Source organism: Xiphophorus maculatus, chromosome 9, assembly GCF_002775205.1.
Source record: "Xiphophorus maculatus strain JP 163 A chromosome 9, X_maculatus-5.0-male, whole genome shotgun sequence".
In the NCBI taxonomy this organism is placed as follows: Eukaryota; Metazoa; Chordata; class Actinopteri; order Cyprinodontiformes; family Poeciliidae; genus Xiphophorus; species Xiphophorus maculatus.
This window is the reverse complement of record NC_036451.1, coordinates 14,134,992-14,160,520: the sequence shown is the minus strand read 5'-3', so window position 1 is coordinate 14,160,520 and position 25,529 is coordinate 14,134,992. Positions and strand designations below refer to the sequence as shown.

At 39.2% G+C, this 25,529-nt stretch overlaps 1 protein-coding gene across 9 annotated transcripts in view; it reads right to left on the bottom strand.

Annotated features, from left to right (window-relative positions):
• Nucleotides 1–25,529, bottom strand: part of LOC102225528 (obscurin-like) — a 47,980-nt gene that overhangs the window by 20,480 nt on the left and 1,971 nt on the right. For 4 of the 9 annotated variants that reach the window (XM_023340180.1, XM_023340182.1, XM_023340181.1 and 1 more), the window contains exons 2-48: nt 25,189–25,272; nt 24,823–25,089; nt 23,966–24,127; nt 23,713–23,817; nt 23,288–23,554; nt 22,800–23,069; nt 22,051–22,317; nt 21,706–21,969; nt 21,349–21,615; nt 20,912–21,181; nt 20,567–20,833; nt 19,804–20,070; nt 18,582–18,854; nt 18,231–18,494; nt 17,862–18,128; nt 17,302–17,568; nt 16,942–17,211; nt 16,240–16,506; nt 15,129–15,404; nt 14,726–14,992; nt 14,588–14,614; nt 13,117–13,383; nt 12,212–12,478; nt 11,862–12,128; nt 11,487–11,753; nt 10,922–11,188; nt 9,669–9,935; nt 8,936–9,205; nt 8,060–8,338; nt 7,712–7,969; nt 7,311–7,577; nt 6,952–7,218; nt 6,548–6,814; nt 6,058–6,324; nt 5,702–5,968; nt 5,250–5,513; nt 4,891–5,157; nt 4,487–4,753; nt 4,109–4,375; nt 3,753–4,019; nt 3,352–3,618; nt 2,958–3,224; nt 2,552–2,818; nt 2,199–2,465; nt 1,811–2,077; nt 1,464–1,730; nt 45–311 (exon numbers count right to left, since the gene is read on the bottom strand). In XM_023340180.1, coding sequence (XP_023195948.1) covers nt 45–311; nt 1,464–1,730; nt 1,811–2,077; nt 2,199–2,465; nt 2,552–2,818; nt 2,958–3,224; nt 3,352–3,618; nt 3,753–4,019; nt 4,109–4,375; nt 4,487–4,753; nt 4,891–5,157; nt 5,250–5,513; nt 5,702–5,968; nt 6,058–6,324; nt 6,548–6,814; nt 6,952–7,218; nt 7,311–7,577; nt 7,712–7,969; nt 8,060–8,338; nt 8,936–9,205; nt 9,669–9,935; nt 10,922–11,188; nt 11,487–11,753; nt 11,862–12,128; nt 12,212–12,478; nt 13,117–13,383; nt 14,588–14,614; nt 14,726–14,992; nt 15,129–15,404; nt 16,240–16,506; nt 16,942–17,211; nt 17,302–17,568; nt 17,862–18,128; nt 18,231–18,494; nt 18,582–18,854; nt 19,804–20,070; nt 20,567–20,833; nt 20,912–21,181; nt 21,349–21,615; nt 21,706–21,969; nt 22,051–22,317; nt 22,800–23,069; nt 23,288–23,554; nt 23,713–23,817; nt 23,966–24,127; nt 24,823–25,089; nt 25,189–25,228 — 11,836 coding nt within the window. In that variant the 5' untranslated portion in view covers nt 25,229–25,272. Of the gene's footprint in view, nt 1–44; nt 312–1,463; nt 1,731–1,810; nt 2,078–2,198; nt 2,466–2,551; nt 2,819–2,957; nt 3,225–3,351; nt 3,619–3,752; nt 4,020–4,108; nt 4,376–4,486; nt 4,754–4,890; nt 5,158–5,249; nt 5,514–5,701; nt 5,969–6,057; nt 6,325–6,547; nt 6,815–6,951; nt 7,219–7,310; nt 7,578–7,711; nt 7,970–8,059; nt 8,339–8,935; nt 9,206–9,668; nt 9,936–10,921; nt 11,189–11,486; nt 11,754–11,861; nt 12,129–12,211; nt 12,479–13,116; nt 13,384–14,587; nt 14,615–14,725; nt 14,993–15,128; nt 15,405–16,239; nt 16,507–16,941; nt 17,212–17,301; nt 17,569–17,861; nt 18,129–18,230; nt 18,495–18,581; nt 18,855–19,803; nt 20,071–20,566; nt 20,834–20,911; nt 21,182–21,348; nt 21,616–21,705; nt 21,970–22,050; nt 22,318–22,799; nt 23,070–23,287; nt 23,555–23,712; nt 23,818–23,965; nt 24,128–24,822; nt 25,090–25,188; nt 25,273–25,529 lie in introns of those variants that run through there. The other 5 variants (XM_023340183.1, XM_023340187.1, XM_023340186.1 and 2 more) reach the window with 5 other exon arrangements.

The window sequence follows — 25,529 nt, the reverse complement described above, 5'->3', positions numbered from 1 at the left end:
TTAGAGTAATCATCCAAAATTAAGTAAAAAAAAAAGATGCACACCTTTTATTTGTACTCTTGCAGACGTTTCTGCATTTCCAACGTGACATGAGTAGCTACCACTGTCCTCTGAACCGAGCTTCTTGATGTTAATCTGCAGGAAACAGCCGTCTTGTTTCATCTCATACTTCTCACCGGCTCTCAGAGGCAGATTATCCTTTTTCCACCGTACAGACACTCCAGGTTTGGATAACTCACAGGACAATGAGGCTGCACTGCCAACCTCTGCCTCTACACTTTGTAATTCTTTGATGAACAATGAAGCAAGCTCTAAGTGGATTGGAAGGAAACATATATTGTACAGCGTGAAATAAGGGAGTAATACATTTTCAGGGCTTCATTTTTTTGTGTACTGTACATTCAGTAGTCTGTAGTTACCCAACTTTTTAGAGCAACAACTATCTTACTAAATACTAAAACACTATGTTCTATCTTGCCATGTATGTTGTTGTCAGCAAAATGCATGTTACACAGAGTAAACATGCGAAATTGAAGCAGGTTTTATTAAAGGATCAACTCCTATCACATTGTTGAAATATTTGTGGAGCTTTTTATGTGTCATGGTTTGAGTTTTTCTGTGTATTAATTTTTAGTTTCCTCTGTTTCTGAGTCTCCGTGTTGTCCTGTCTCCCCTTGATTAGTTCCCAGGTGTGTCTCGTTCCCTGAATATCTTCTGTGTATTTAGTCTCACCTGTGTCTCTGTGTCTTTGTCGGGTCCTTGTCGTTTGTAGCATGAATCTGTCTAGCCTGTCGTTCCGTCCTCTTGTAGCCTGTTGCTACCAGTACTGAGCCCTAATCTTCCGCTCTACTGTGCTGCCAGTTTTTTTGGACTGTGTATTTGTGGATTTCCATTATTAAAAAACATCACTTCATTTCAACCTGGGTCTACAGCTTCTGCCTCACCACCCTCTAGCACAACTCATGACATTGTGGTTCTGGTGTGATCAATGCATGTATGAAAGGATGAATGGTATCACAGTGTTCAATTTCTAGAACAGGGTACCATCTTGTCTTTTTTCCTCCCATTTTTATGAATGAAATGCTCTGTGAGTGCTATAAGTGAGTCTTTAGCCAATTTAATCAGAAAGTAGAAGTGACATAATTTCAGGAATCCGACAAGCCAATGTGAGTGAATATTCATCAGAACTAACAGATCATTTCCATTGTGTTGCATGAGATTGACGTTTTGTTTGTCATTGATTTCATATTTGAGTAGTAGTTGTGGAAATGTTGTAGCAGTGGCATATTTGTACAGTAACTGGCAGATATGGTATACTTCTGCACTTGCTGCAGTAATTTCTGACACATACTATGTTTGAAAAGCACTGATCCTAAGCTACGCCGATGTAACCAACAGATTGAGAAAAGCATATTTTTTTATAAATAATTAATAATGAATGCCCAAAGTTAAAATAAACACACCTTTAACTGCCACATTTGCAGTGCTTTCTGCATTCCCTGCTTGGCATGTGTAGCTGCCACTGTCCTCAAGTTTGAGATCTTTGATGCTAAGCTGATAGAGGCAACCATTTTGTTTCATCTCATGCTTCATGCTGGCTCTCAGTGGCAGCTTGTTTTTCTTCCACAGCACTGAAACCCCAGGTTTGGAAAGCTCACAGCACAATGAGATCATCTCTCCTACCTCAGCATTCATATTTTGTAACTCCTTGATGAAGAACACAGGAAGTTCTGTAAAACAAAAAAAATATCATTTGGAGTGTCTTTGTTAGGATACAGATGACTTAATTTCAAATTGCGTCATTACAGACCTTTCACAGATAAAGTTGCAGTGGTCTCTGCTGGTCCTGCCTGACAAGAGTAGCTGCCGCTGTCTTCAGGTTTGACATCATTAATGTAAAGCTGAAAGAGGCAGCCTTCCTGCTTCATCTCATACTTCCTATTGGCTGTCAGAGGCACATTGTTCTTCTTCCACTGAACAGAGACTTCAGACTTAGAAACCTCACAGAGAAGGGAGGCTGTATCTCCTTCATCTGCCTTTATGTTCTGCAGATTCTTCTTGAAAAAAGCTGGGAGTTCTGGGAAAGATAAGAAAAAAATGTGTAATATTTAAATTAGCATAGTTTGAATTAGTTTTTTTAAGCTTATTTTAACAGCTAAATCTCTTCATCAAATTCCACTTAATATTTGGATCATCACCTCTGACTGTCACATTAGAAGTCGTCTCTGTGTTTCCTGCTTGACATGTGTAGCTACCACTGTCTTCAGGTTTCAGGTCATTGATGTGGAGCTGGAACAGGCAGCCATCTTGTTTTATTTCATACTTCCTGCTTGCCCTAAGAGGCAGTTTGTTTTTCTTCCACTGCACAGACAACCCTGGTTTAGATAGCGCACACTGCAGAAAAACAGCACCTCCTTCCTCAGCCTCCAAACTTCTTAATTCTTTTTTGAAGAATGGGGTCGTCTCTAAGGGAAGATTTGGGAGAAAAATACAATAAATTAAATATTGTGTGTTAGCTGAGGTAATTCAGAACTACCTCAGCTTCACAAACCTTTTACAGACACGATGGCACTTGTCTCTGCATTCCCTGCTTGACACGAGTAGCTGCCGCTGTCCTCAGGTTTCAGATCTTTGATATGTAGATAAAGGATGGAACCTTCTTGTTTCATCTCATGCTTCTTACTGGCTCTTAGTGGCATCTTGCTTTTCTTCCATTGGACAGACACTCCAGGTTTAGACACTTCACAGCATAAAGATGCTGCTCCACCTTCGTCAGCCTCCATGTTTACTAGCTCTTTCTTGAAGAAAGGAGGAAGATCTGAGAAAATATGCAAGAATTTAAATTTCTTTCAGAATACTGAAAAAACATTTAGACCATCTGATATAACCATACATTGCACAATAAATACACGCATGAGGCTTTACTAAGTTAACAATTTTGTTGTTGGTTTTGCAACCTTTCACTGTCACAGTTGCTGTAGTCTCTGCAGCTCCAGCTTGGCATGAGTAGCTACCACTATCCTCAGGTGTGAGATCCTTGATGTAAAGTTGGAGGAAACAGCCATCATGCTTCATCTCATACTTCCTGTTTGCTCTCAGTGGCAGCCTGTTCTTCTTCCATTGTATTGATAGCCCAGGCTTGGATACCTCACAGCAAAGGGATGCTGTCCCTCCCTCCTCACTGGAGACATTTTTCAAATTCTCCTTGAAGAACGGGGGACGCTCTGAGAAGAGAAGCAATATATAAAGATCCAGCGGTGGCATAGCAGGAAAAGCCAGCATTAGATTGTCTTGCTCTGAATGAAGTTTCTTCCTGCAGTATTTACCAAGCAGTTTACCAAACTAACAAACCTTTTACTGAGACAGTGGCACTAGTCTCTGCTCCTCCTGCTTGGCAAGTGTAGCAGCCACTGTCCTCTAGATTGATCTCCTTGATGTTAAGCTGTAGAAGGCAGCCTTTCTGCTTCATCTCGTACTTCCTATTGGCTCTGAGAAGCACATTGTTCTTCTTCCACTGAACATAGACTCCAGACGTAGAAACCTCACAGAAAAGGGAGGCTGTATCTCCTTCATCTGCCTTTATGTTCTCCAGATTCTTCTTGAAGAAAGCTGGGAGTTCTGGGAAAAATAAGATATTGTAACATCAAATATACTTATCATATAAATATAATTCAGTTGATGAAAAGTTGAACTTTGTTTTTGGTAGTTTATTGTGATAGTTAGATTCCCTCATCAAATGGTTGAATCATCACCTCTGACTGTCACATTAGCAGTCGTCTCTGTGTTTCCTGCTTGACATGTGTAGCTACCACTGTCTTCAGGTTTCAGGTCATTGATGTGGAGCTGGAACAGGCAGCCATCTTGTTTCATTTCATACTTCCTGCTCGCTCTTAGAGGGAGTCTGTTTTTCTTCCACTGCACAGAAGCTCCAGGTTTAGACACTTCACAGCACAAAGATGCTGCTCCACCTTCCTCAGCCTCCATGTTTATTAGCTCTTTCTTGAAGAAGGTGGGAAGTTCTGAAAATATAGAACATTTATATTTTGTTATTCCACTACCTACAACTAGAAAGTTCTTCAAATTATTTTGGGGAGGAGAAGGTTATAACCTTTCACTGTCACAGTTGCTGTGGTCTCTACATCTCCAGCCTGACATGAGTAGCTACCACTATCATCAAGTGTGAGATCTTTGATGTAAAGTTGGAGGAAACAGTCATCATGCTTCATCTCATACTTCCTGTTCGCTCTCAGTGGCAGCCTGTTCTTCTTCCATTGCACAGGCAGCCCAGGCTTGGATACCTCACAGCAAAGGGAGGCTGTCCCTCCCTCCTCAATGGTTAGACTTTTCAAATTCTCCTTGAAGAAAGGTGGGAGCTCTGTTGAAGAGAGTAATAATTGAAAATACAATAATTACATTTTGATAAATATGTCATAATTAAGGGCTGTAACACTACAAAATCTTGTCTGCAATTTTCCAAATTACAAACCTTTTACTGAGACAGTGGCACTAGTCTCTGCTTCTCCTGCTTGACAAGTGTAGCAGCCACTGTCCTCTAGATTGATCTCCTTGATGTTAAGCTGCAAAAAGCAGCCTTCCTGCTTCATCTCATACTTCCTATTGGCTCTCAGAGGCACATTGTTCTTCTTCCACTGAACAGAGATTCTAGACTTAGAAACTTCACAGAAAAGTGAGGCTGTACCCCCTTCATCTGCCTTTATATTCTGCAGATCCTTCCTGAAAAAAGCTGGGAGTTCTGGGAAAAATAAGATATTGTAACATCAAATATACTTAGCATGACTGTAGTTGGTGAACAGTTGAAATATGTTTTTGGTAGATTATTATAGTAGCTAAATCTTGTCATCAAATTCCTCCTAATATTTGGATTATCACCTCTAACTGTCACATTAGCAGTCGTCTCTGTGTTTCCTGCTTGACACGAGTAGCTGCCAATGTCTTCAGGTTTCAGGTCATTGATGTGGAGTTGGAACATGCAGCCATCTTGTTTTATTTCATACTTCCTGCTTGCCCTAAGAGGCAGTTTGTTTTTCTTCCACTGCACAGACAACCCTGGTTTAGATAGCTCACATTGCAGGAAAGCTGCACCTCCTTCCTCTGCCTCCAAACTTCTTAATTCTTTTTTGAAGAATGGGGTCGTCTCTAAGGGAAGATTGGAGAGCAAAGTACAGTAAATACAATTTTCTGTCCTTGATATTTGACCAATAATCCAGAACCCTTTGAGCTTCACGCACCTCTTACAGACACAGTTGCACTTGTCTCTGCATTCCCTGCTTGACATGTGTAGCTGCCGCTGTCCTCAAGTTTTAAATCTTTGATATAAAGTTGAATGATGGAACCTTCTTGTTTCATCTCATACTTCCTGCTGGCTCTCATAGGCAATTTGTTTTTCCTCCAGAGCGCAGGAACAGGTTTGGAAAGTTCGCAGCACAGAGAGATGATACTTCCTTCTTCACTATTTATATTTTGTAATTCTTTCATGAAGAAAACTGGGTGTTCTATAAAATATTATAAAACATTTTAAATATTGCACCTTTCTATTCAAACATACTAATTACATGAAGACATTCAACTCACAACTGCCAAATATTTTAATGCATTTATTAACTTGCCTAGTTGATTCTCTTATATTGACTAGAAACATTGTGCATCAAAATCAACATCAGAGCTTTTTGAACCAACGAACCTTTCACAGATAGTGTCGCAGTGGTCTCAGCGGGTCCAGCTTGACATGTGTAGCTACCACTGTCCTCAGCTTTGACATCAGTAATGTGAAGCTGAACTATGCAGCCTCCCTGCTTCATCTCAAACTTCTTACTGGCTCTTAATGGCATCTTGTTTTTCTTCCACTGCACAGAAGCTCCAGGTTTAGACACTTCGCAGCACAAAGATGCTGCTCCACCTTCCTCAGCCTCCATGTTTATTAGCTCTTTCTTGAAGAAGGTGGGAAGTTCTGAAAATATAGAACATTTATATTTTGTTATTCCACTACCTACAACTAGAAAGTTCTTCAAATTATTTTGGGGAGGAGAAGGTTATAACCTTTCACTGTTACAGTTGCTGTGGTCTCTACATCTCCAGCCTGACATGAGTAGCTACCACTATCATCAAGTGTGAGATCTTTGATGACCAGCTCAAGGAAACAGTCATCATGCTTCATCTCATACTTCCTGTTCGCTCTCAGTGGCAGCCTGTTCTTCTTCCATTGCACAGGGAGCCCAGGCTTGGATACCTCACAGCAAAGGGAGGCTGTCCCTCCCTCCTCAATGGTTAGACTTTTCAAATTCTCCTTGAAGAAAGGTGGGAGCTCTGTTGAAAATACAAAATCATGCACAAAGGTTTAAGAACATGTAATGCAATTTACATGAAAACATAAAATAAGTTGGGGAATACATGCCTGATAGAAGTGCAATGTTTAGTGGTATATAAAATACTGATTTCAAATTTACAATAATTACATTTGATAAATATGTGTCATAATTAAGGGCTGTAACACTACAAAATCTTGTCTGCAATTTTCCAAATTACAAACCTTTTACTGAGACAGTGGCACTAGTCTCGGCTCCTCCTGCTTGGCAAGTGTAGCAGCCACTGTCCTCTAGATTGATCTCCTTGATGTTAAGCTGTAGAAGGCAGCCTTCCTGCTTCATCTCGTACTTCCTATTAGCTCTCAGAGTCACATTGTTCTTCTTCCACCGAACAGAGAATCCAGACTTAGAAACTTCACAGAAAAGTGAGGCTGTACCCCCTTCATCTGCCTTTATATTCTGCAAATTCTTCCTGAAAAAAGCTGGGAGTTCTGGGAAAAACAAGATATTGTAACATCAAATATATTCAACATGACTTAAATTCGTGAACAGCTGAAATGCATTTTTGGTGGTTTATTATAATAGCTAAGTTCCCCCATCAAATTGACCCTAATGACTGAATTATCACCTCTAACTGTCACATTAGCAGTCGTCTCTGTGTTTCCTGCTTGACATGAGTAGCTGCCACTGTCTTCAGGTTTCAGGTCATTGATGTGGAGTTGGAACATGCAGCCATCTTGTTTTATTTCATACTTCCTGCTTGCCCTAAGAGGCAGTTTGTTCTTCTTCCACTGCACAGACAACCCTGGTTTAGATAGCTCACATTGCAGGAAAGCTGCACCTCCTTCCTCTGCCTCCAAACTTCTTAATTCTTTTTTGAAGAATGGGGCCGTCTCTAAGGGAAGATTGGAGAGCAAAGTACAATAAATAAAATTTTCTGGAGTTGATATTTGACCAATAATCCAGAACCCGTTGAGCTTCACGCACCTCTTACAGACACAGTTGCACTTGTCTCTGCACTCCCTGCTTGACATGTGTAGCTGCCACTGTCCTCAGGTTTAAGATCTTTGATGTAAAGCTGGAGAAAGCAGCCATCTTGCCTCACCTCATACTTCCTGCTCGCTCTTATTGGCAGCCTGTCCTTTTTCCACTGAATCGGCACTCCTAGTTTAGATATCTCACAGTAGAGGCAGGCTGAGCCTCCTTCTTCAGCTTCTACACTTTGTAGCTCTTCTTGAAAGAATGGAGGAAGTTCTGGAATAAAATACAAAAGTGAAAGTTTTGTAAAATGTTATATCTGAAGAAACTTTTGATCCAAATGAAATTAGAAAAGACCACCGAATAAAATTTGACTTTTCAACCAGATAACAAGAAAAGAAAATAATTACCTGTTACAGTCAGTTTGAAACTGCTCTGCACATCTCCTGTATCACAGGAGTATATGCCACTATCCTGGGGCTCCACATCATGGATAAGAAGCAGATTGACTTTACCCTCCTTGCACATCTCATATTTATCACCACTTCGAAGTGGGACATGGTTGCGCTTCCAGGTAACCATGGTGATGCAATCAGATGTAGCACAGGACAGGAAAGCTGTCTCTCCTTCCATGATGACACTGTCTTTGGGTTTCTCCTCAAACAAAACTAACATTTGAAGCCAAATGTTAAAGTTCAAATGAAAACTAGATGACTTAATCTAGATGTACACTTTGGGCCCCCTTTTTTCTTACCCACCTTTGGGCTTAGGGAGAACCAACAGTTTTGCAGAGGTCCTTTCCTCCTCCACTACAAATGCTACATTCCCGGTCTCTTCTGGTGTTGTCATGGTGAGGACTAGGCGGTGCTGGCGACCGCGGCACGTCATCTGGTTCATCTCATTTTTCTGCAGGGGGCTCGAACCAAGCCACCATACACCCTCGCTCACATCTGCATGGGTCAGCTCGCACACGAACACAGCGTCTTCTCCAGCTGTCACTGTTAGGTCCTGCAGTTCTTTCACAATCTTGACACGCTCTGTGGAAAAATAAGGAGCAATATTCAGCCAGCTCTTTAGATAAATGAAGTTGAGAATGATCAACTTCAGCACACCTAAAGATTTTGCTTCACAACTGACTGTTTTTTTTTAAATCAGGTTCCTCTACCTTGACAGAAGCCCAAGCCCCATCTGAAGAAAAGCAACCATGATTGCCACCACAATGTTTCACTACAGCTTGATATCGAAACACATCCAATACTAGTCACAAATTCCTGCAGCTGAATCAGTTACTGTCAGCCTCTTTACATCATCCCTGATCTTTTTTTCTGATTTTAGCTCAGTGATGCAAAATGACCAAAATACTGAGAAAAGCTTTAAGTTCCTTCTGGTTAATCAGATTCTCTAAAACTAAGAGCAAGTGTCTACCAAAGAAGACTGGATGCTTGAAAAAAAAGTAACTGTTTAAAGGGGTGTACAGCTTCTTTTATTTTAAGGATTTTCTACCCAAAATATTTGGATGTTTTTAAGCTGAAATGCATGACATGTTTATTACATCAAACACTTTTTACTCATTTATATTGATGTTAATTTTTTATATCAGATAAAAATTAACAGGGATAATATTTTTCACCTACCCCTCACAATCAGTTTGGCAGTGGTTTTCTTTCCTCTGGTGATGCAGCAGTACTCTCCAGCATCTGCCAGCTGCAGTTTCCTAATCTCTAGAGTGTGCAAAGGGCCTTTTTTCCTCACTATGTAATGCACTCCGTTTTCCACCACCGTGCCGTCTTTCTTCCAGGTGACAGGAACATTAGCACTAGAAACTTCACAGGACATGAGCGCAGATTTCCCCTCCATAATCACTTGGCTCTCTAGTTCCTTCTCAAAGTACACAGATGCTGCAGCTGGTAAACACAAAATGAGAAATTGCATTTGCATAAACATGTAAGATTATTGTTCACTCAAGGGCTTGGGTGGGCGGTAGATAATTATACAGTGTATTTTTTAATCAGTGTGTGAAAAATTATTCTACTTACCAAAACTTAATATTACTTAGCTTATTAATTTCCTTCGTTCTTTACATTATTTCAAGTTAAAAACGAGATAAAATAAAGTATTCAGCCATGAGGTAAATAAAGCTGTAAATAAAGTCTAGTTAAGACAAATTCTTTAGCCACTATCATCATTTTGGCTTATTAAATAGTATATCCTGTACTTAATTCGCAGTCTTGCAGGTTAGGGTGAATGCAGCTTCGATTTTATATTTCACAATGAGCTCAGTTCAAATAAAAAAATGTGAATCCCAACCTTAAAAGGATTAAGAAAAAAATTGAAGTCTACAGAATGTAAGCATCAAATTTCCCTTACCTCTCACGTTGACTTCAGCTGTTGTCTTTTGACCTCCAAATACACAGCTGTATTCTCCAACATCCTCTGGTTGTATGTTTCTGATGGTCATGTCAGCCATCTTCCCTTTCTGTGTCATCTGGAATCTCCCTCCGTGGTAAAGCTGATCCTCACCTTTCCACCACTGCACGGGCACCCCGGCCCGGGACAGCTCACAGCGCAGACACACATTCCCTCCCTCCGGAGCCTCCTGGTTCTTCAGACCCAGTTTGAATGTTAGAGGGATGGCTGGGGAAAACATAGGGTCAAAATACTTAATTTTCACAATTATTGCAGTATTTATCACTACAAATACATTTTCACCCCTCGAAACTTTGAGAAAACATAGATTAGGTTATGTTTAGTTGGAAAATATAATATGTATGGCTAACTTTGAAATAAATTAGAACCTCACCTGAAAAATACCAGAGTGGCCTGTGCTGCATTGTAACTTGCCTGGGCTATGTACACTCAATTGGTCAATTTTCACTAGAATGAGTTCTTATACCTTCCTAAAAGTTCAAGACAATATATTTCTCATACTGCATAACATTTCTCCAAATCTTTGTTTTCAGGTAGCTACAATTCAATTAATCAATCAAGTTTATTTTTATAGGCCATTTCAGCAACAAGGCAGTTCAAAGTGCTTTCCATCATAAAATTAGCAAGTGTTTATTTAGGTTTTCCCTCAAAACGACCCATTTTGCTGGGATTGATGATCTGAATGGTCAAGTATTGCACATTATTCTGGGGTATTGCGTTCTGCAAAAACAGTGCATCCCTTGTTGTAATATTTGGACTTTGTAACGCTGCAGACCCACATACTAGTAAATGTAGTTTTAATTCTCAAGTACTGCAATGTGTAGGCACAGCGAGTCAAGGCATGGTTAAATATTAAAGTACTGCCTAGTGTCGCTAATTCACATTTTTTATTAGTATCATTCATATTAATAAATGTACATTACAGAAGCATAGTTTATGTAAAAAAAAAAAAAAACTCTAAAATACAATCATTAAGTCTCCTCTGCAACATAAATAAGTTTAAGCTGCTATGGTGCAGACAGTTTGAGGAGGGAAGATATAGATCATGCATCATGCTAAACAGTAAAAAAAAAAAGAAAAGTTGAGAAGAAAAAGTATTGTGTCTTTTGATTTTCATTCGGTTTAAGATAATTTCTCTCAGATTTGAAAGTTGTTTCACCTCATGAGATTTAAAATTTAGCAAGTACTCTTACGTGTAATTGTGACATGCGCTATGGTCTTGACATCTCCACACATACAACTGTAGAGCCCACTGTCCTCCAGTTGGGTGTTTTTGATGGTCAGCTCCATGATGCTGTTACGATTTTTAATCTGGTACTTGAAATCACTCTTCAGCAGCTCTTTCCCTTTCATCCACTCCACAGCGAGGCCGGGCTTTGACAATTCACAACTCAACGTCACGCTGTTTTCCTCCTCCACCTGCTGGTTCCTTAGCTTTGTTTTGAATGTGACGGGTGGAGCTACAATATGAAGAAAATGTTTATTATTTACGTTGCCTTGGGTTTTTTGTTTAGTCCTAAAATTTTTATTCAAGATTTCTTGATTTTTAAGTAAGCCTCCAGGTCTTCTGCTAACTTTTACTTCAGTTTTATGATATTTAGTATGCTCTAAATATCATACAGCTGAACGTTGTTTTTACTATGGAAAAATGCCTTATTTCAACAAAAAAAAATTATTTTACATATTAGCTACTGGCTGAAATTAACAGTAAATATATGTCTCACGTTTAGAAAAGCAGCACATTTTCTTTCTTCTAACCTTTGACTGTGAGCTCAGCTGTGGATTGGCTGTCCTCTGTTTTGCAGGTGTATTTTCCAGCATCGTTCTCCTCAACGTTGTTGATGATCAGCTTGGTGAGACCTCTCTCTTGTTTCATCTCGTACTTGTAACCGGCCTTCAGGATGACTCTGCCTTTTCTCCAGTCGACCGGAGCTCCGGGTTTGGAGAGCTCACAGCAGAAAGCTGCGCTGTCTCCTTCCTTTACCTCCAAATTCTCAACTTCTTTCTTGAATGTCACAGGAAGAGCTGGAAAATATTGTAAACAGTTTATATACAGAAGATTTATTTTAAATATCTTTAATGTTCTTTGCAGAAAGTTTCGTGCCTTCCCTATACGTAGAACATGAATCATACCTCTAACTTTGATGTCAGCTGAAGTCACAGCAGTCCCAGCACAACAGCTGTATTCTCCTGCATCTGCAAGAGTTACAGTTCTAATCAGCATCTCTGCTGCTCTGCCCTCCTGCTTTGTCTGGTATTTTTCTCCATCCTTCAGAAGTTGTGCATCTCTCCTCCACTCTACTGCTTGTCCAGGTTTGGAAAGCTCACAGCGTAATGTTAAACAACCATCCTCCACTGCTTCCTGGTTCTTCAGTTTTTGCTTGAATATCACTGGAATTGCTGAGGGAAGAAAACCCAGATCTACTATAACATCTTCAATGCACAAGATGATTTCATTTTGAGATGGTAGTGGTGTGTCTGACCAGTAATTGCAACACTTGCTGTAGTTTTGACATCATCACAAATGCAACTGTAAGAGCCGCTGTCCTCTGGGAGACTTTTCCTGATGAGAAGCTCTGGCTTGGAGCCGTTTTGCCTGATCTGGTATTTCTCACCACTGGTCAGCACAACGTCATCCTTCTTCCACTGCACTGGGAAGCCCGGTTTGGAGAGCTCACAGGAGAGTGCCACGCCGTTTCCCTCCTGTACTTGAATATTCTTCAGATCTTGAATGAATTTAATGGGCCTTTCTACATTAAACAAAAAATATACTCAGACTGTGACCTGTTTCATCCCAGTAGCACAATTTGTTGCATAAAGAATACTTTTGATCTGAGCAGTACACCCACACTAAATTTTAGCACAATAATCTTTTCGTCCCTCTCTCTAAACTCAAGTTACACCACTCATCCTCCTCACTGCAACTTCTCCATCACAAATAATTTGATTAGATTCTAAAAACTTATTTCAGTTTTGTTTAAACCATTAACACAACAAAAATGCACTAGACTAAACAAAGTAGATTTATTACAGATTTAGTCATACATTTACATTTTTTAACACTGTTTCTAGCATAAACTAGTTAGATTATTGACAAATCAGTGTAATTCATCATCCTGTAAAACTCTTGTCACCATTCAACTTTTTTTTTCTTTGCTACAAATCTTATCTTCATTATTTCCCCAAAACTCTTAAGTTTCCTTTAATTTAAATGTATCACACATAGAAAGGGAGTGGAGAATGTTAATTACAAATAAAAGTGTAAGTCATTGGTTAACTGCATTTTGTTTTTGTTCAACTCAAGAAATATCTTCTTAAATCTTAAAATGCAAACTAATAACTTTATTTTTTCCAGACAAAGATTTAAGCTACATGAAGTTGCACGCACCATTCACTGTGATCTGAGCTGTTGTCCTTTCTTCCCCACATACACAGGTGTAATCACCAGAATCCTCCACTGTGAGGTCTGTGATCTTCATTTCCACCAGCAGGTCTTTCTTCCTCATCTGGTACTTGTCTCCATTCCTGAGAAGCTGTCCTCCTCTCCTCCACTCCACTGAGTTAGCAGGCTTGTTGAGCTCACAGTGCAGAGCTACAACGTTGCCCTCGGTGACCTCCTGGTTAACTAATGGTAACTTGAAGCGTGGAGGGAGATCTGTTAGTAACGAAAAACAAAACAGTTATTTTATCATGGTACTGAGCTTGAGAGAGGATAAAACCGATGGCAGTAATGACAGGGAATGGAGGATGTCTCAGGTGGAAGGTAGGTGTCCTCACATGAAGTGTCATGCTCGTAATGATCTCTATCTATTCCGGTCATAAGTAGATATCACCCACTTATACCAGATTACATGAAAATAATTATAATTTAGGTAATGAGTCTTTAACTAGTTGGCACCATGACACAACACACCCTTGTTTTGATGTGAAATGACTCCAGTGGATCTCAGAAAGGTATACACCCCTGTTGAAATTCCTGGTTTTAGTAAAAAAACAAAGAAATAATAATTTAAAAACTTTTCCACCTTTAATCCATATGTTGTGTAATTAACATAATATACAATCTAAGCTAATATTGTGTTTGACCGTCTTTAAATTGAATTTCAGCTTTCAGTCATGTTGGGTAAATACCTAAAATACATCATAAGAAATCTGGGGGTTTCTTTGAACGTTACTTTAGATAAAGTAATGTTCAATTGTCCTTGAACATTTTTCTTGACATTTGCTCATGTCCATCCTTAAACTGAAGTCCTACTTTGCAGAAGACACAAAGGATTGAAATAACTTAATTGCACAAAGGAGAAGTACAGAAAATTGTCACCATAGTATTATTTACTAAAAAGGCATAGCACTCTGGATAAAATTTCATTGAAATCTTAGAAAATCTTTTTTATCAAGAAAAAATGGCAACGGACAAGACATGTTCACAATTTGACAGATTCTGTTAACAACTACCATGTAATGTTAAATATTGCCAAGAAAAGGGGTTAAGCTACCAAAGAAGACTGGAAGCTGAATATGAATCAAAATATTGTCAAGTGATTTATAATTTTCCTACTTTATACTTTCATAAAAACAGGCATTTTCTACAAGGGTGTCTATTTTCTAAGATCTACCATGTTTGACATGTAATTTCACTTACATGAAGAAACAAACTATGCAAAATACAATTGTTACTAATGAATCAAGGATACATCAGGAAAGAAAAATATGGCAGAATGAATACAAAGCACAGCTACATTAAGCTATGTTTGGGATACATAGGTGAAGAAATGAAGCAAAAAGTTTTCTTTAGGGTTTCAAGACATAAAGGAGCTGACACTGTGAGAGTGATTTTTGGTTTTTATTTTGAGGCTGACCTCTTTGACGTCTGCGCTCAGGTGATTCTGTTGAATACATGGTAAATCAATTTTACAGAAAGAAGAATGTAATCTTTGTAATCATTAATAAAAAGTGTTCTGGTGTATTTTTAGAAGCCATAAAGATTTTGTTCTCACCTCGCACTCTGAGCTCAGCACTGGTTTGGCTGTGTTTAGTCTTGCAGGTGTATTTGCCAGCATCGCTTTCCTCCACGTTGTTTATAATGAGTTTAGTTAGATGGCCCTCCTGTTTCATTTCATATTTCTCTCCTGGTTTCAGGATCACTCTGCCTTTTCTCCACTCCACAGCAGCTCCAGATTTGGAGAGTTCACAGCAGAAAACTCCACACTCTCCTTCTTTGACCGACAGGCGCTGGAGTTCTTGTTTGAACGTAACAGGAAGTGCTGTAGTAGCGTTTTTGAAAAAGAAAATGGTATTTGGCTTCCTCGGTTAAACAAACATGGTGATCTGCTCTTATTCTCCTGTAATTCTCAAAATTGTATAATTGCTATGAAGGTTTATTTTTATATCCCAACTTACCTTTGACTCTGATTTCCGCTGTGGTTTTCTCATCTCCAGTAATACAGCTGTACTTCCCTGCATCATCTGGTTGTGCATTGAAAATAGTCATTGAAGCTTTCCTTCCTTCAACCATTATCTGGTATTTATCACAGCCTAACTCTTCAGACAGCACCTGTCCCTCTTTCAGCCACTGAATAGGGGCCCCTTTCTTTGACAGTTCACATTGCAAAGTCACACTATTCCCTTCTTCCACCTCTTGGCTCTTCATACTCACTTTAAATGTGGCAGGAACCGCTATTAAAACAGAAATAATTGAGAGAATTTAAACCAAGCAAGGGAAAGGCATAGCAGTGTTAAAAAATCAACTCCTCCTATACAGTACTGGGCAGTAGTTTTAGAAATACTCATCATTGGCATGAATGCCATATTAAGTTTGATGATGCGTTAATGATACATTTTAAGTTTTTTCCAGGGTGGAATGATGGTGCAACATACAAATATAATCAGTTTTGAAAACATAAATTGAGCGCACATTTTTTCAATTTACTGTTAACTTTCCCTAATTCACATATCTTTCAAATTAAATATACAGGTGCAAATATATCCATATATCTCCAATGATATCTGGACTACATGGTTTTATTAGCCAACAACACCACCACCATGCTTGACAGTCTGTACAGTGTTCTTGACCTCAACAAAATTTAAAACATTTGGACTATGCATAGACCACGCCAAGAAACCTACCAATTTAATTAACTCTTATTTCACCAAAAGGAATGGTCTAACATGCAGTGAGAATTGCTTGTTGCATATTTATTGACATGTAAATTCTGCTGTTTTTCAAAATCATGCAGAGATCTTCATCCAAATACTGTTTCCACATGGAGGGTATGCATTTATGAATTTAGCTTACATTGTGTGAATCTGGTAAAATATTAAGTTCAAGCTTGTGCACACATTTTTTTATGTTTTCTCACTACAACCTAGAAAATTATTGATTCAATGCAGTCGTTAAAGCCCAAAATTAATATTGTCTTCATGCACATGTTGCATGTTTGTAAACTTCTGGCAAGCACTGAATACTTAGGAAGATAAAATGTACTAAAATTGTCTCAAAAAACCATACCAATGACTTTTACTGTGGCCTTTGTTTTCTGCTCTCTGCACACACAGGTGTAGACGCCGCTGTCCTCGGGCACAGCCTCCCTGATGGTCAGTTCCAGGGTGGAATCCCTCTGCTTTATCTGGTACTTCTCTCCATTCTCCAACTGCTCTCCTCCAAGTCTCCACTCAACTGGGACACCAGCTTTTGAAATCTCACACTGCAGTGTGATGTAGTGTCCTTCCTCCACTTGCTGGTTCTTCAGCTTTTGCTTGAAGGTCACAGGAATGGCTAAAATGTAAAAAAAGAAAAAAAGTATGTTGATAAGTTTAAGTTGAAGAATAAAAGTAACCTTTTAAGACATTCTAAAAACATTTGATCCCTGTGTCTTTGCATTCATTTCTCTCCTTTTATACACTGTACTAAAAGAAATAGTAAAATGGCTGTTGTTTCTAAAACAACTTGATTTAAGGAGGATGTCATCAGCATACAACTTTATTTTACCTAAATGATATTTAAACCAGTTTAAAAGAATGTCAATCTGATAGAATCTAGTGATTCTAACAAAGGCCAATGATCCAAAATATAAAATGTTTTAGCCTAATTTTCATTTTTCTTTATTAATATCATTTATAACCAGAATGACCTAAAGTCTGAATCTCGTCAACTGAAAAACAAACACTTGAATTGCATTGTGTGTATTTATTTATTTTTATTTTTTTTTACCATTTACAGTCAGGGTGGCTGTTGTCTCAATGTTTCCACAGATGCAAGTGTAGATATCACTGTCTTCAGGAGACACATCAATGATCCTGAGTTCAGTAAGTGTGTCTCTCTGTCGCACGTGATACTTTTCTCCGTTCCTGATGACTCTGTCTCGACTTTTCCTCCACTCAACAGTTTGACCAGGCTTGGAGAGTTCACAACGAAATGTAGCGGTGTTGCCCTCCTCAATCAACACGTTCCTCAGCTTCTGTTTGAAGGTGACTGGCAGAGCTGAGGAGTTACATGTAACCATTGGTTAGACAGCTAACTCCAGTTTATTCTTAAACCCATCATTCAGCTCATTAGGTAATAAAATTTTACCGGTGATCTTGACTGTGGCAGATGTTATCTGATTTGCACACTCACAGCTGTACACCCCACTGTCTTCAGGTGCAGGTTTCCAAATCAGAAGCTCCAAAGTGGTTTCCCTTTTCCTCATCTGGAACTTGACACCATTCCTCAGCAATTCGTGCTCCTTCCTCCATTCTACCGGTATTCCAGGCTTAGAAATTTCACAGCGCAATATCACACTGCTGCCCTCCTCAGCTTGCAGGTTCCTTAGTTTTTGAATGAATGTAATGGGAATAGCTGGAAAAAATATAGAACATAATGAACTTTCAATTCTCAGATCACAACTACAAAACAGACTAAAATATTTTTTGTTGTTGTTTTTAAGATTTATTTATTTATTAACAGAAAAGTGTTGTAAAATAATAATGCAGTTATAGTAACAAATACTTTTAAAAATGTAAAACCTAAGAACTTCTCTGTGTCTCTTGCTGAGTATGTTTCATATTTGTAAAAGAAATACATACGTTGTAACACAAAGTGTTTCAGTAAAACAGTAAACATTGTGAACAAAAACTATTCACATAGCTTACCCTGCACTTTGAGACTGGCTGTCGTCTGGTGTTGCCTGCAATGGCATGTGTACTCTCCTGAGTCCTCGGGCAGAAGTGCTTTGATGGTAAGAGAGATGATGGTTTTCCTCTGTTTCATGACATACTTTTCTCCAGGTCGGATGTTCTCAAAACCTTTCCTCCAATGAAACTGGACTCCAGGTAAAGAATATTCACAGGTTAGTGTAACAGACTCTCCTTCTTTGGCCTCCACAGCATGCAGAGGCTGGGTGAACTCTGCTGGGATGGCTGAAGAAGACAGCAACTTTTACAAAAACCTGCTATGATTCTATAGACTTTAGTAAATAAGCAAGACATGGTAACAGTAAGTGACACATTTTATGTTCATACCTTTGACAGTAACGACAGCTGTGGTTGTGACAGAGCCACTGCTGCACTCGTACACCCCAGCATCGCTGTTGCTGACCTCTCGAATGGTCAGTCGGGCTTCACAGCCAGAATGGGTGGTGAAGTATCTGGAGGAGTGCCACATCAGGCAGCCATCTTTGTACCACAAGATGTGACATGGCTTAGAAGTCACACAAGATAAAACTAAGCCTCCTCCCTCGAAAGCCTCACAGTCTTCCAGTGATTTGATGATGGTAGGACGCCTCTCTGGTAATATGAAGACAAACGGACTTATTATATCGGACTGAAGTGTAAATAAATATTAAAATCTCATAGAAAGGTCAAAGTCCTTACCTCTAACTAGCAGTGAGGCATAAGATCTTTTGTCCCCTGCTACAAATGAAATAGTACCAGTGACTTTGCGGGCAAGTTGTCTAAAAGTAAGGGTGTGGAGGCCTCCTGGTATCACCTGGATCTCATTGAGCTCATTGGTATAAAGCAGAGTCTCGTCCAGATACCACTTGATCCCCCAATAGTCATCGGGACAAATTCGACACCTGAATGTTACTGTGTCACCTTCAAGGCACTCCACATCTTCTAATTCATCCAAGATTATCACCTTCTGACCTGAAATAAGGAAAAGTCATAACCACATGAAGACTAAATAGAGTAGCTATTATTAGCTTTTAAACTTTTGTCACATCATAACCACAAACTTCAATGCATTTTATCAGGATTTGATGGTACCTGAGATTATCAAAATACTTGACTAGTAAATAAAACTTTTATTTTTTTATTAATAAAAATCTGAAAAATTTGCTGGGCTTTTACATAACGCCAAGCTGAGCCAATATTTTGTAGATCAAATCTTCCTTGGTTTTTCGCTTTTCAAATCTAGAGCCTGAGAGCTATATCTATTCTTTGCAAAATGACTCAAGTTTAGTTTAATGTGCTAAAGAGTGTCTGTTAAGATCAATTTTCAAGTACTGCAATAGATTTTCCTTCTGACCTAAGACTTTGTCACATTTCCATATTTTTGCTGTGTCTCCTAAATGACTTGAAAAATGCAGATCATTCAGAAATACAAGAGTTTAGAGGGTTGAATACATCTGCAGATTCTTCTTTCTAAATATTTTGGAAACCATGTATTCTTTTGCTTATGCTACACGGATACCCATCTCTTTTTGCTTTATCACATAATTCCTACAAAATAGACTATAGGTTATGATTATAATGTGGCAAAATCAGAAAACCTTAAAAGGTCATGAATACTTTGAATTTGAATGAATACTTTTAAAGAGACACTATAATCACAATGGTTTTCGGGAGCTTTTTAATAAAAGCTATAATTTTTGTCAAGAAAAACAGTAATTAATAGCCGCTTACTGTTAAGGTCTTACATTACTTCATTTGAATAAATCAACTATTGGAGTTTTTTCTTATATTGTGTATAATGACAGAAACTTCAACAAAAACTTATTTTATATGGCACAGCATAAGGACCTTTTGAAAGGAAACAAACATGACTGATCAGCAGTGATCCTACCAAACTAACACACTTTGCATATTGACTCACCCTGCACAGTAAGTTGTGCCCGGCTCTGCATGGTACCAACATCACACACATAAATATCCGAGTCTGTTTTCTCTAGGCAGGTGATGGTAAGGGATAGAACCACTCCCTTCTGTTTGATGACATACTTCTTCCCAGATCTGAGCTCCACCATGCCCTTTAGCCATGTCACACGCTTGGCAGACCGCCTGGTCTCACACTCCAGTGTCACTTTACCCTTTTCTTCTCCTCGAGTATCTCTCAACTCCCTTGCAAAAGTGTGCTGAAGTTCTAAATGAAAGAAAAAGTAAGTTTAGTAGATTTTGAAAAGATACTTTTTTGTCAATTTACACAATATAATTATAATAAATAAATTTTTTATGCTGATTTTAATAAGGCAATGTCATATGCTAGCATTATTTCAGCGCAAGTCTTTCTTCATATAAGTTGCAGGAGATTTTTTCGTACTATGAAATTAATCTACAATTTCAACACATCCTAAAGATGCTGTTTTACATTAAGATCTGGTGACTTATTGGAGTACAATATCCTCTTTGTCATTCTTGAGAAAGCTTTTTGAGTTATTTGGGCCTTTGTGATATGGTGCATTATCCTGCTAGGACACAGTGTGCTCATAAAAAGACACTGATCGTTTACACCAATTTCTGAAACTCTCATCCAAATTGTACAGCTGGAATCAAGACTCACTGGAGAGGATAAAACAACACCAGTTGTATCCTGTGAGACTCTTACTTCAAGTGAAAGATGAATAAAAAACCATAACTACCTCTGATCTCCACCTTGGCTCGGGATGCAACACCATCAGCCTCGCAGCAGTATTCACCAGAGTCTCTGATGGAGGCATTCTTGATCACCAGGCGTGCCAGGTTCTTCTCAATGCTCATCTCATATTTAGGGCTCTGCCTGATAGGACGTCCATTTTTCAGCCAACGAATGGTGACTTCTGGTTTGGTGATTTCACAGCTCAACTCAGCGTCCTCCCCAGGTACAGCCTTTACATTTAGCAGGTCTCTGAAGATGTGCACAGGCTTCTCTAAAGGAGGAAAAACACTTAGTATCTTAATGTCTGCTTCAAATGGGCAAAACAAGCACATAAGACACAGCTGTTCACCTTTCACAAATAACATGGTTCTACAACTCAGGTCTTTAATTGTGAAGACAACGTCACCAGCATCAGAAAGTACGACATCTCTAATTTCCATCTTATAGATGCGACTGTTGTTGACAAGTTGAATGCGACTGTTGGTAACCACCACCTGACCGTTGATGGTCCAAATGGGTTCATCATCCAGTTCATGAGAGAGAAGGCACTCAAAAGTACAGTTTTCACTCTCCAGAACAGATACCGTCTTTATCCGCTGAACAATGGTAACATGTAGATCTGCAAATACAAGAATTGATCAAACAGCCCCATGTGGTAAATGCGGGAGAGTTGACAGATAGTCAACTGTCTATACTGAATAGACAGTTGACTATTTTAGATTGAGCTATACCAACTGCAAAAAATTAAGCGATTAAACTGACCAGTACAGTTTACAGTCTCCTTACCATGTACTGTAACTTTAGCCTTGGACTGACTGGTGCCTAAGTCACAAGTGTACTGTCCAGCATCGTTCTTGCTCAGTGAGTGGATGATCAGTGCCCTGCACTTCCCACACTGTACAAACTCATGTTTATCATCAGGTGTCAGGACAGTACCATCCTTCCTCCAAAGAGGTGTTACTGAATCTTTAGAGATTTCACACTGCAGGCAGATCTCCCCTAGCTCTTCTCCAACGACATCCTCCAAAGACCTAAGAAACACTGCCGGGCGCTCTGGAGACAACAAAAGTACAAGTATGTTTATGTGTTTCCCTAATTCAGGTGTTTTTTTTATAGTGCACTTCAGATAATTCCATATCTGACCTTTAACCTTTAAAATGGTTGTTTCATTGAGAAGGCCTGCTTTAAATGTGACCCTGCTCTCTTGTGGTCTAAGTTTTTGCATCACGAGGCTGTGCATTGTGCCCATGTGCTGAATCCGGTTGATGGCATTAGAACTGAGGCGGACATTGTTAACCAGCCACTCGGCATTGGCAACAACATAATTGAGCTCACATGAAAAAGTGGCAGTGCCATTTTCCTCAATGTCAACAGGTTCAAGATGTTTGACCAGCTTCAATGTTTTTGCTGTAACACAAAGACACGGATGATCATGATTAGCCAAATGACATACCATAGTGATATTAAAAAGGCTTTTTATTGACGCACCTTCAACCTTGACCTGTGCTGTACTTTGTGAACCTCCAGCCATGCAGCGGTACTGTCCTGCATCAGTCCCCGTCAGGCCGTGAATGATCAGTTCCACTCGTTTCCCCTCTCTCTTCATGGTGTATTTGTTCGAGAGCTTCAGAGCGGTGCGACCTTTAAACCACCGCACGACTCGGGGAGACGGGGCAAACTCACAGCACAAACTTACAGAGCTGCTCTCCCTCGCTTCCACATCATCTAAGTGCTGAACAACGTCAAGAGGTCGTTCTAATGAAAGGATACGTACAACAGACGATTGAAAAACGTCCAAATTAATTTGAGTTTTGCAGTGCATGATCACTGGGTCTTTGTAATCAAGAAATATAAACCATTTTTAGAAACTTCATCTAACAAATCTATCAAAGCAAATTAATCTAAATCCTACCAAGTCTCCAAATAAAAGGCACCAAATTGAACAGCCAAAATTCTACATTGCAAATACAGATGTGGCAGTAACAAATATTTCATGGTATATTAGCACAAAATTTATTGTTGGTTTTAATAAAAAGCAATGCTGTCAAAGCCATTTTTATTTTTTACATCTGGCAAATATAGGAATTTTTTTTTTTGTTTCTTCACTGCCTTTAAAATCATATAATTCCTTGCAAATGCTTTTCTGAAGCATTTTTCTTATTTTTTCATGTTAGAACAACGATTCATCATATTGGGATGTCAAAATGTCATTTTGAATGGAGGGCAGAAAAACTCACCCTTCACAGAAAGCTGAGCTGTTGAACGGCTCTTCCCAGCCACAAACACCACAGGCCCTGACATGGAGCTGTCTGTGCTTGTGAAACAAAGACTGTGGAGGTTTCCCTGCCGGTCAATGTTCACTCCTGCAGAGTGCTCCAGGACCTCACTGTTTAGGGTCCACTTCGGGGGCCTCCCAGACTTTAGACTAGTTTCTACCTGGAATAGCGCTGGCTTTGGCTCCATCACCTCCAAAGATTTCATCCCCCGCACTATGCTGATGGCCTGCTCTGCATGGCAACAACAATAACACATATTAAAGTGACCACACAGCTTGTGCTTCCTGATATGTGTCTTTTAAGAAAAGAAACACAAATATATTAGCTGCTATTCATGATCCTGTACTTAAAGCTACTTTGCAAAAGTTGTACATTTTTGGTAAAACCGATAGACCTAACACTATTTCTTATTCTGTTTTCTCTGACAGCAAGTATCCCTCCACCCTCACCCTCCACTAAAAGTTGACATGAAGTTTTGTCATCCCCTGCATCACATGTGTAGGTGTCTTCATCTGAAGAGCGAACATCTTCGATGGTCAGCTGCCTGTAAATATCCTGGCTGATTAGCTGATACTTCTTGCAGGGCAGGAGCTCCTTCCTGTTCTTGTACCATTTGACCTGAGCATTAGGCCGTGACACCTGGCACTCTAGTAAACCTCTGTGGCGATACATGGCGATTTTGACCCTTAATGGTCGAATTATTTGGACTGGCAGCTCTACAAGAAAAGACAAAAAAAAATTATGGTGAAAAATGTTTATCTTTAACAGTTGAATATTCTATTTTGATTGTGCATTGAAGATGTCTGATTTAGTCAACATATTTGAACAGCAATGACCATATTGCTGTATATCCGGTGCGAGTGTGTGGACTCACCTTTTACTGTAAGAGTGGCATAGGATGACACCCGCTCTGCAGTGAATCTGATTTCACCTGCATGATCTGGTCTGACTGACTTGAAGAGCAAAGCATGAGTTTTACCTGAAATTAGATTATGTTGAATATTTTTATATTTTTCACTTTCATCCATCATGTCTGGTGGTCTTTGAGTCCAGGTGTATTTGAAAGACTCAAGGAGAAGTAAACACAGTTCCGAACACCTGTACTTGTGAATGATTAATTTTCTCACCCTGATGTCTTATCTTGATGTTGTCTCCAGGTCGGATTCTGCAGTCATCACGATACCACCGACCATCCACATCCACCTGATTGACTTCGCATATAAAACTAACGGGTTGACGCTCAAGCGTATCCACATCCTCCAGCTCTTTCTCAATATATATGTCTCTAGCTGGCAGAAAAATTTCATAGGATGACTAGCGTGTTAATGATAGAACTTGAAATGTGCTTTTTTTTTAATCTTTGCATCTTTTTTTAATACTTGATAAAGAATGAGTAAAATGAGAAAAAATGTTGATGAAGAAAACAGCAAGAGATTATGATAATTCATATGTTCCTGACTTGAGTACATTTATTGGAGAACAGAAAAAAATACCATTGTGAGAAACTATTGTTTCTAACAAAAATACGTATAGCACAAGGTACTGTAACAGTTGTAATTGTGTGGTGTCTCTTTAAGACAGCTTAAGTTACTGTTTAGTGAGATCACAACTATGCATCACTGCCCTCTAGAGTTATGAGAGAATGTATGATGTTTGATGAGAAATCAGCTGTTCAAGTGGGTTTTGGGAAGCAGAAAGTGCTTAAAGGACAAAACATGGTGTTCCAAGTTTTTGACTGTCCTGCTAAATATTACTGTCACCTTCTCTCAACCACTAAGTACTAAAACAACCGCCATTACAGCACCCTAATACTTTTTGTTCCACCAGAGTATAAATATAAAATGACAGAGGGTCCTTTCTATTAAAAACTAATTGTTAGGCTGCTGCCATGTATAATAAGCAGAATATTAATGGGTGTAATTCCCCTATTGTCAAGTATGGTGGAACATACACATAAATGCTTGAGTGTGCTGCATTACCTTACCTCTAACAACGAGTCTGCCTGATGTCTGAACCTCACTGGCCCGGAAACAGTATAAACCAGCATCTCCCAAAGCCACTCGGTTCAGGATGAGGCAGTGTTTCTTCCCGTGCGTGCTGATGCGACAACTTGGTTTCGACTTAACCTGCATCCCATCCCTGATCCAAATGCCTTCTATGTAAGCCAGGTTAAGAGTCACCTCAAAGGAGCAGCTCTCACACTCCGACACCTCCATATCTTCCAATCCTTTCTCCACTTTCAGTCGGTTCACTGACAAGCACACAACATTAGAGTTTTGAGAGGCAGCTAATCAGAGCACAAAAAACACTGAAAATTGGCTTTGAAAGTAAGTTTGATTGGAAAACCTACTTGCAGCTGCAACAATCCCTCCAGGTTTATTGTCCCCCATATCTCCAGAGGATGATGGATGTTTATTTACTTTCTACAAGGAATCTGCAGTGAAAAGAAAAAATAAATAATGTTCTAAGTGGATATATGTTACATCTTTATGAAAAAACTAATAATGTGTCTTACTAAGACTAAAACCAACCTCAGTCAATTTCCACTCATTCGTTTAGTTTGAGATCACACGTCACAATGACAATTTTGCCATTACTACAGAAACACACAAATGCAATGACCTAACTCACAGCCTACTATTGAAAATGTTTTTACTAGAGGCCTGACCAATCAAAGATAAAAACCCAAAT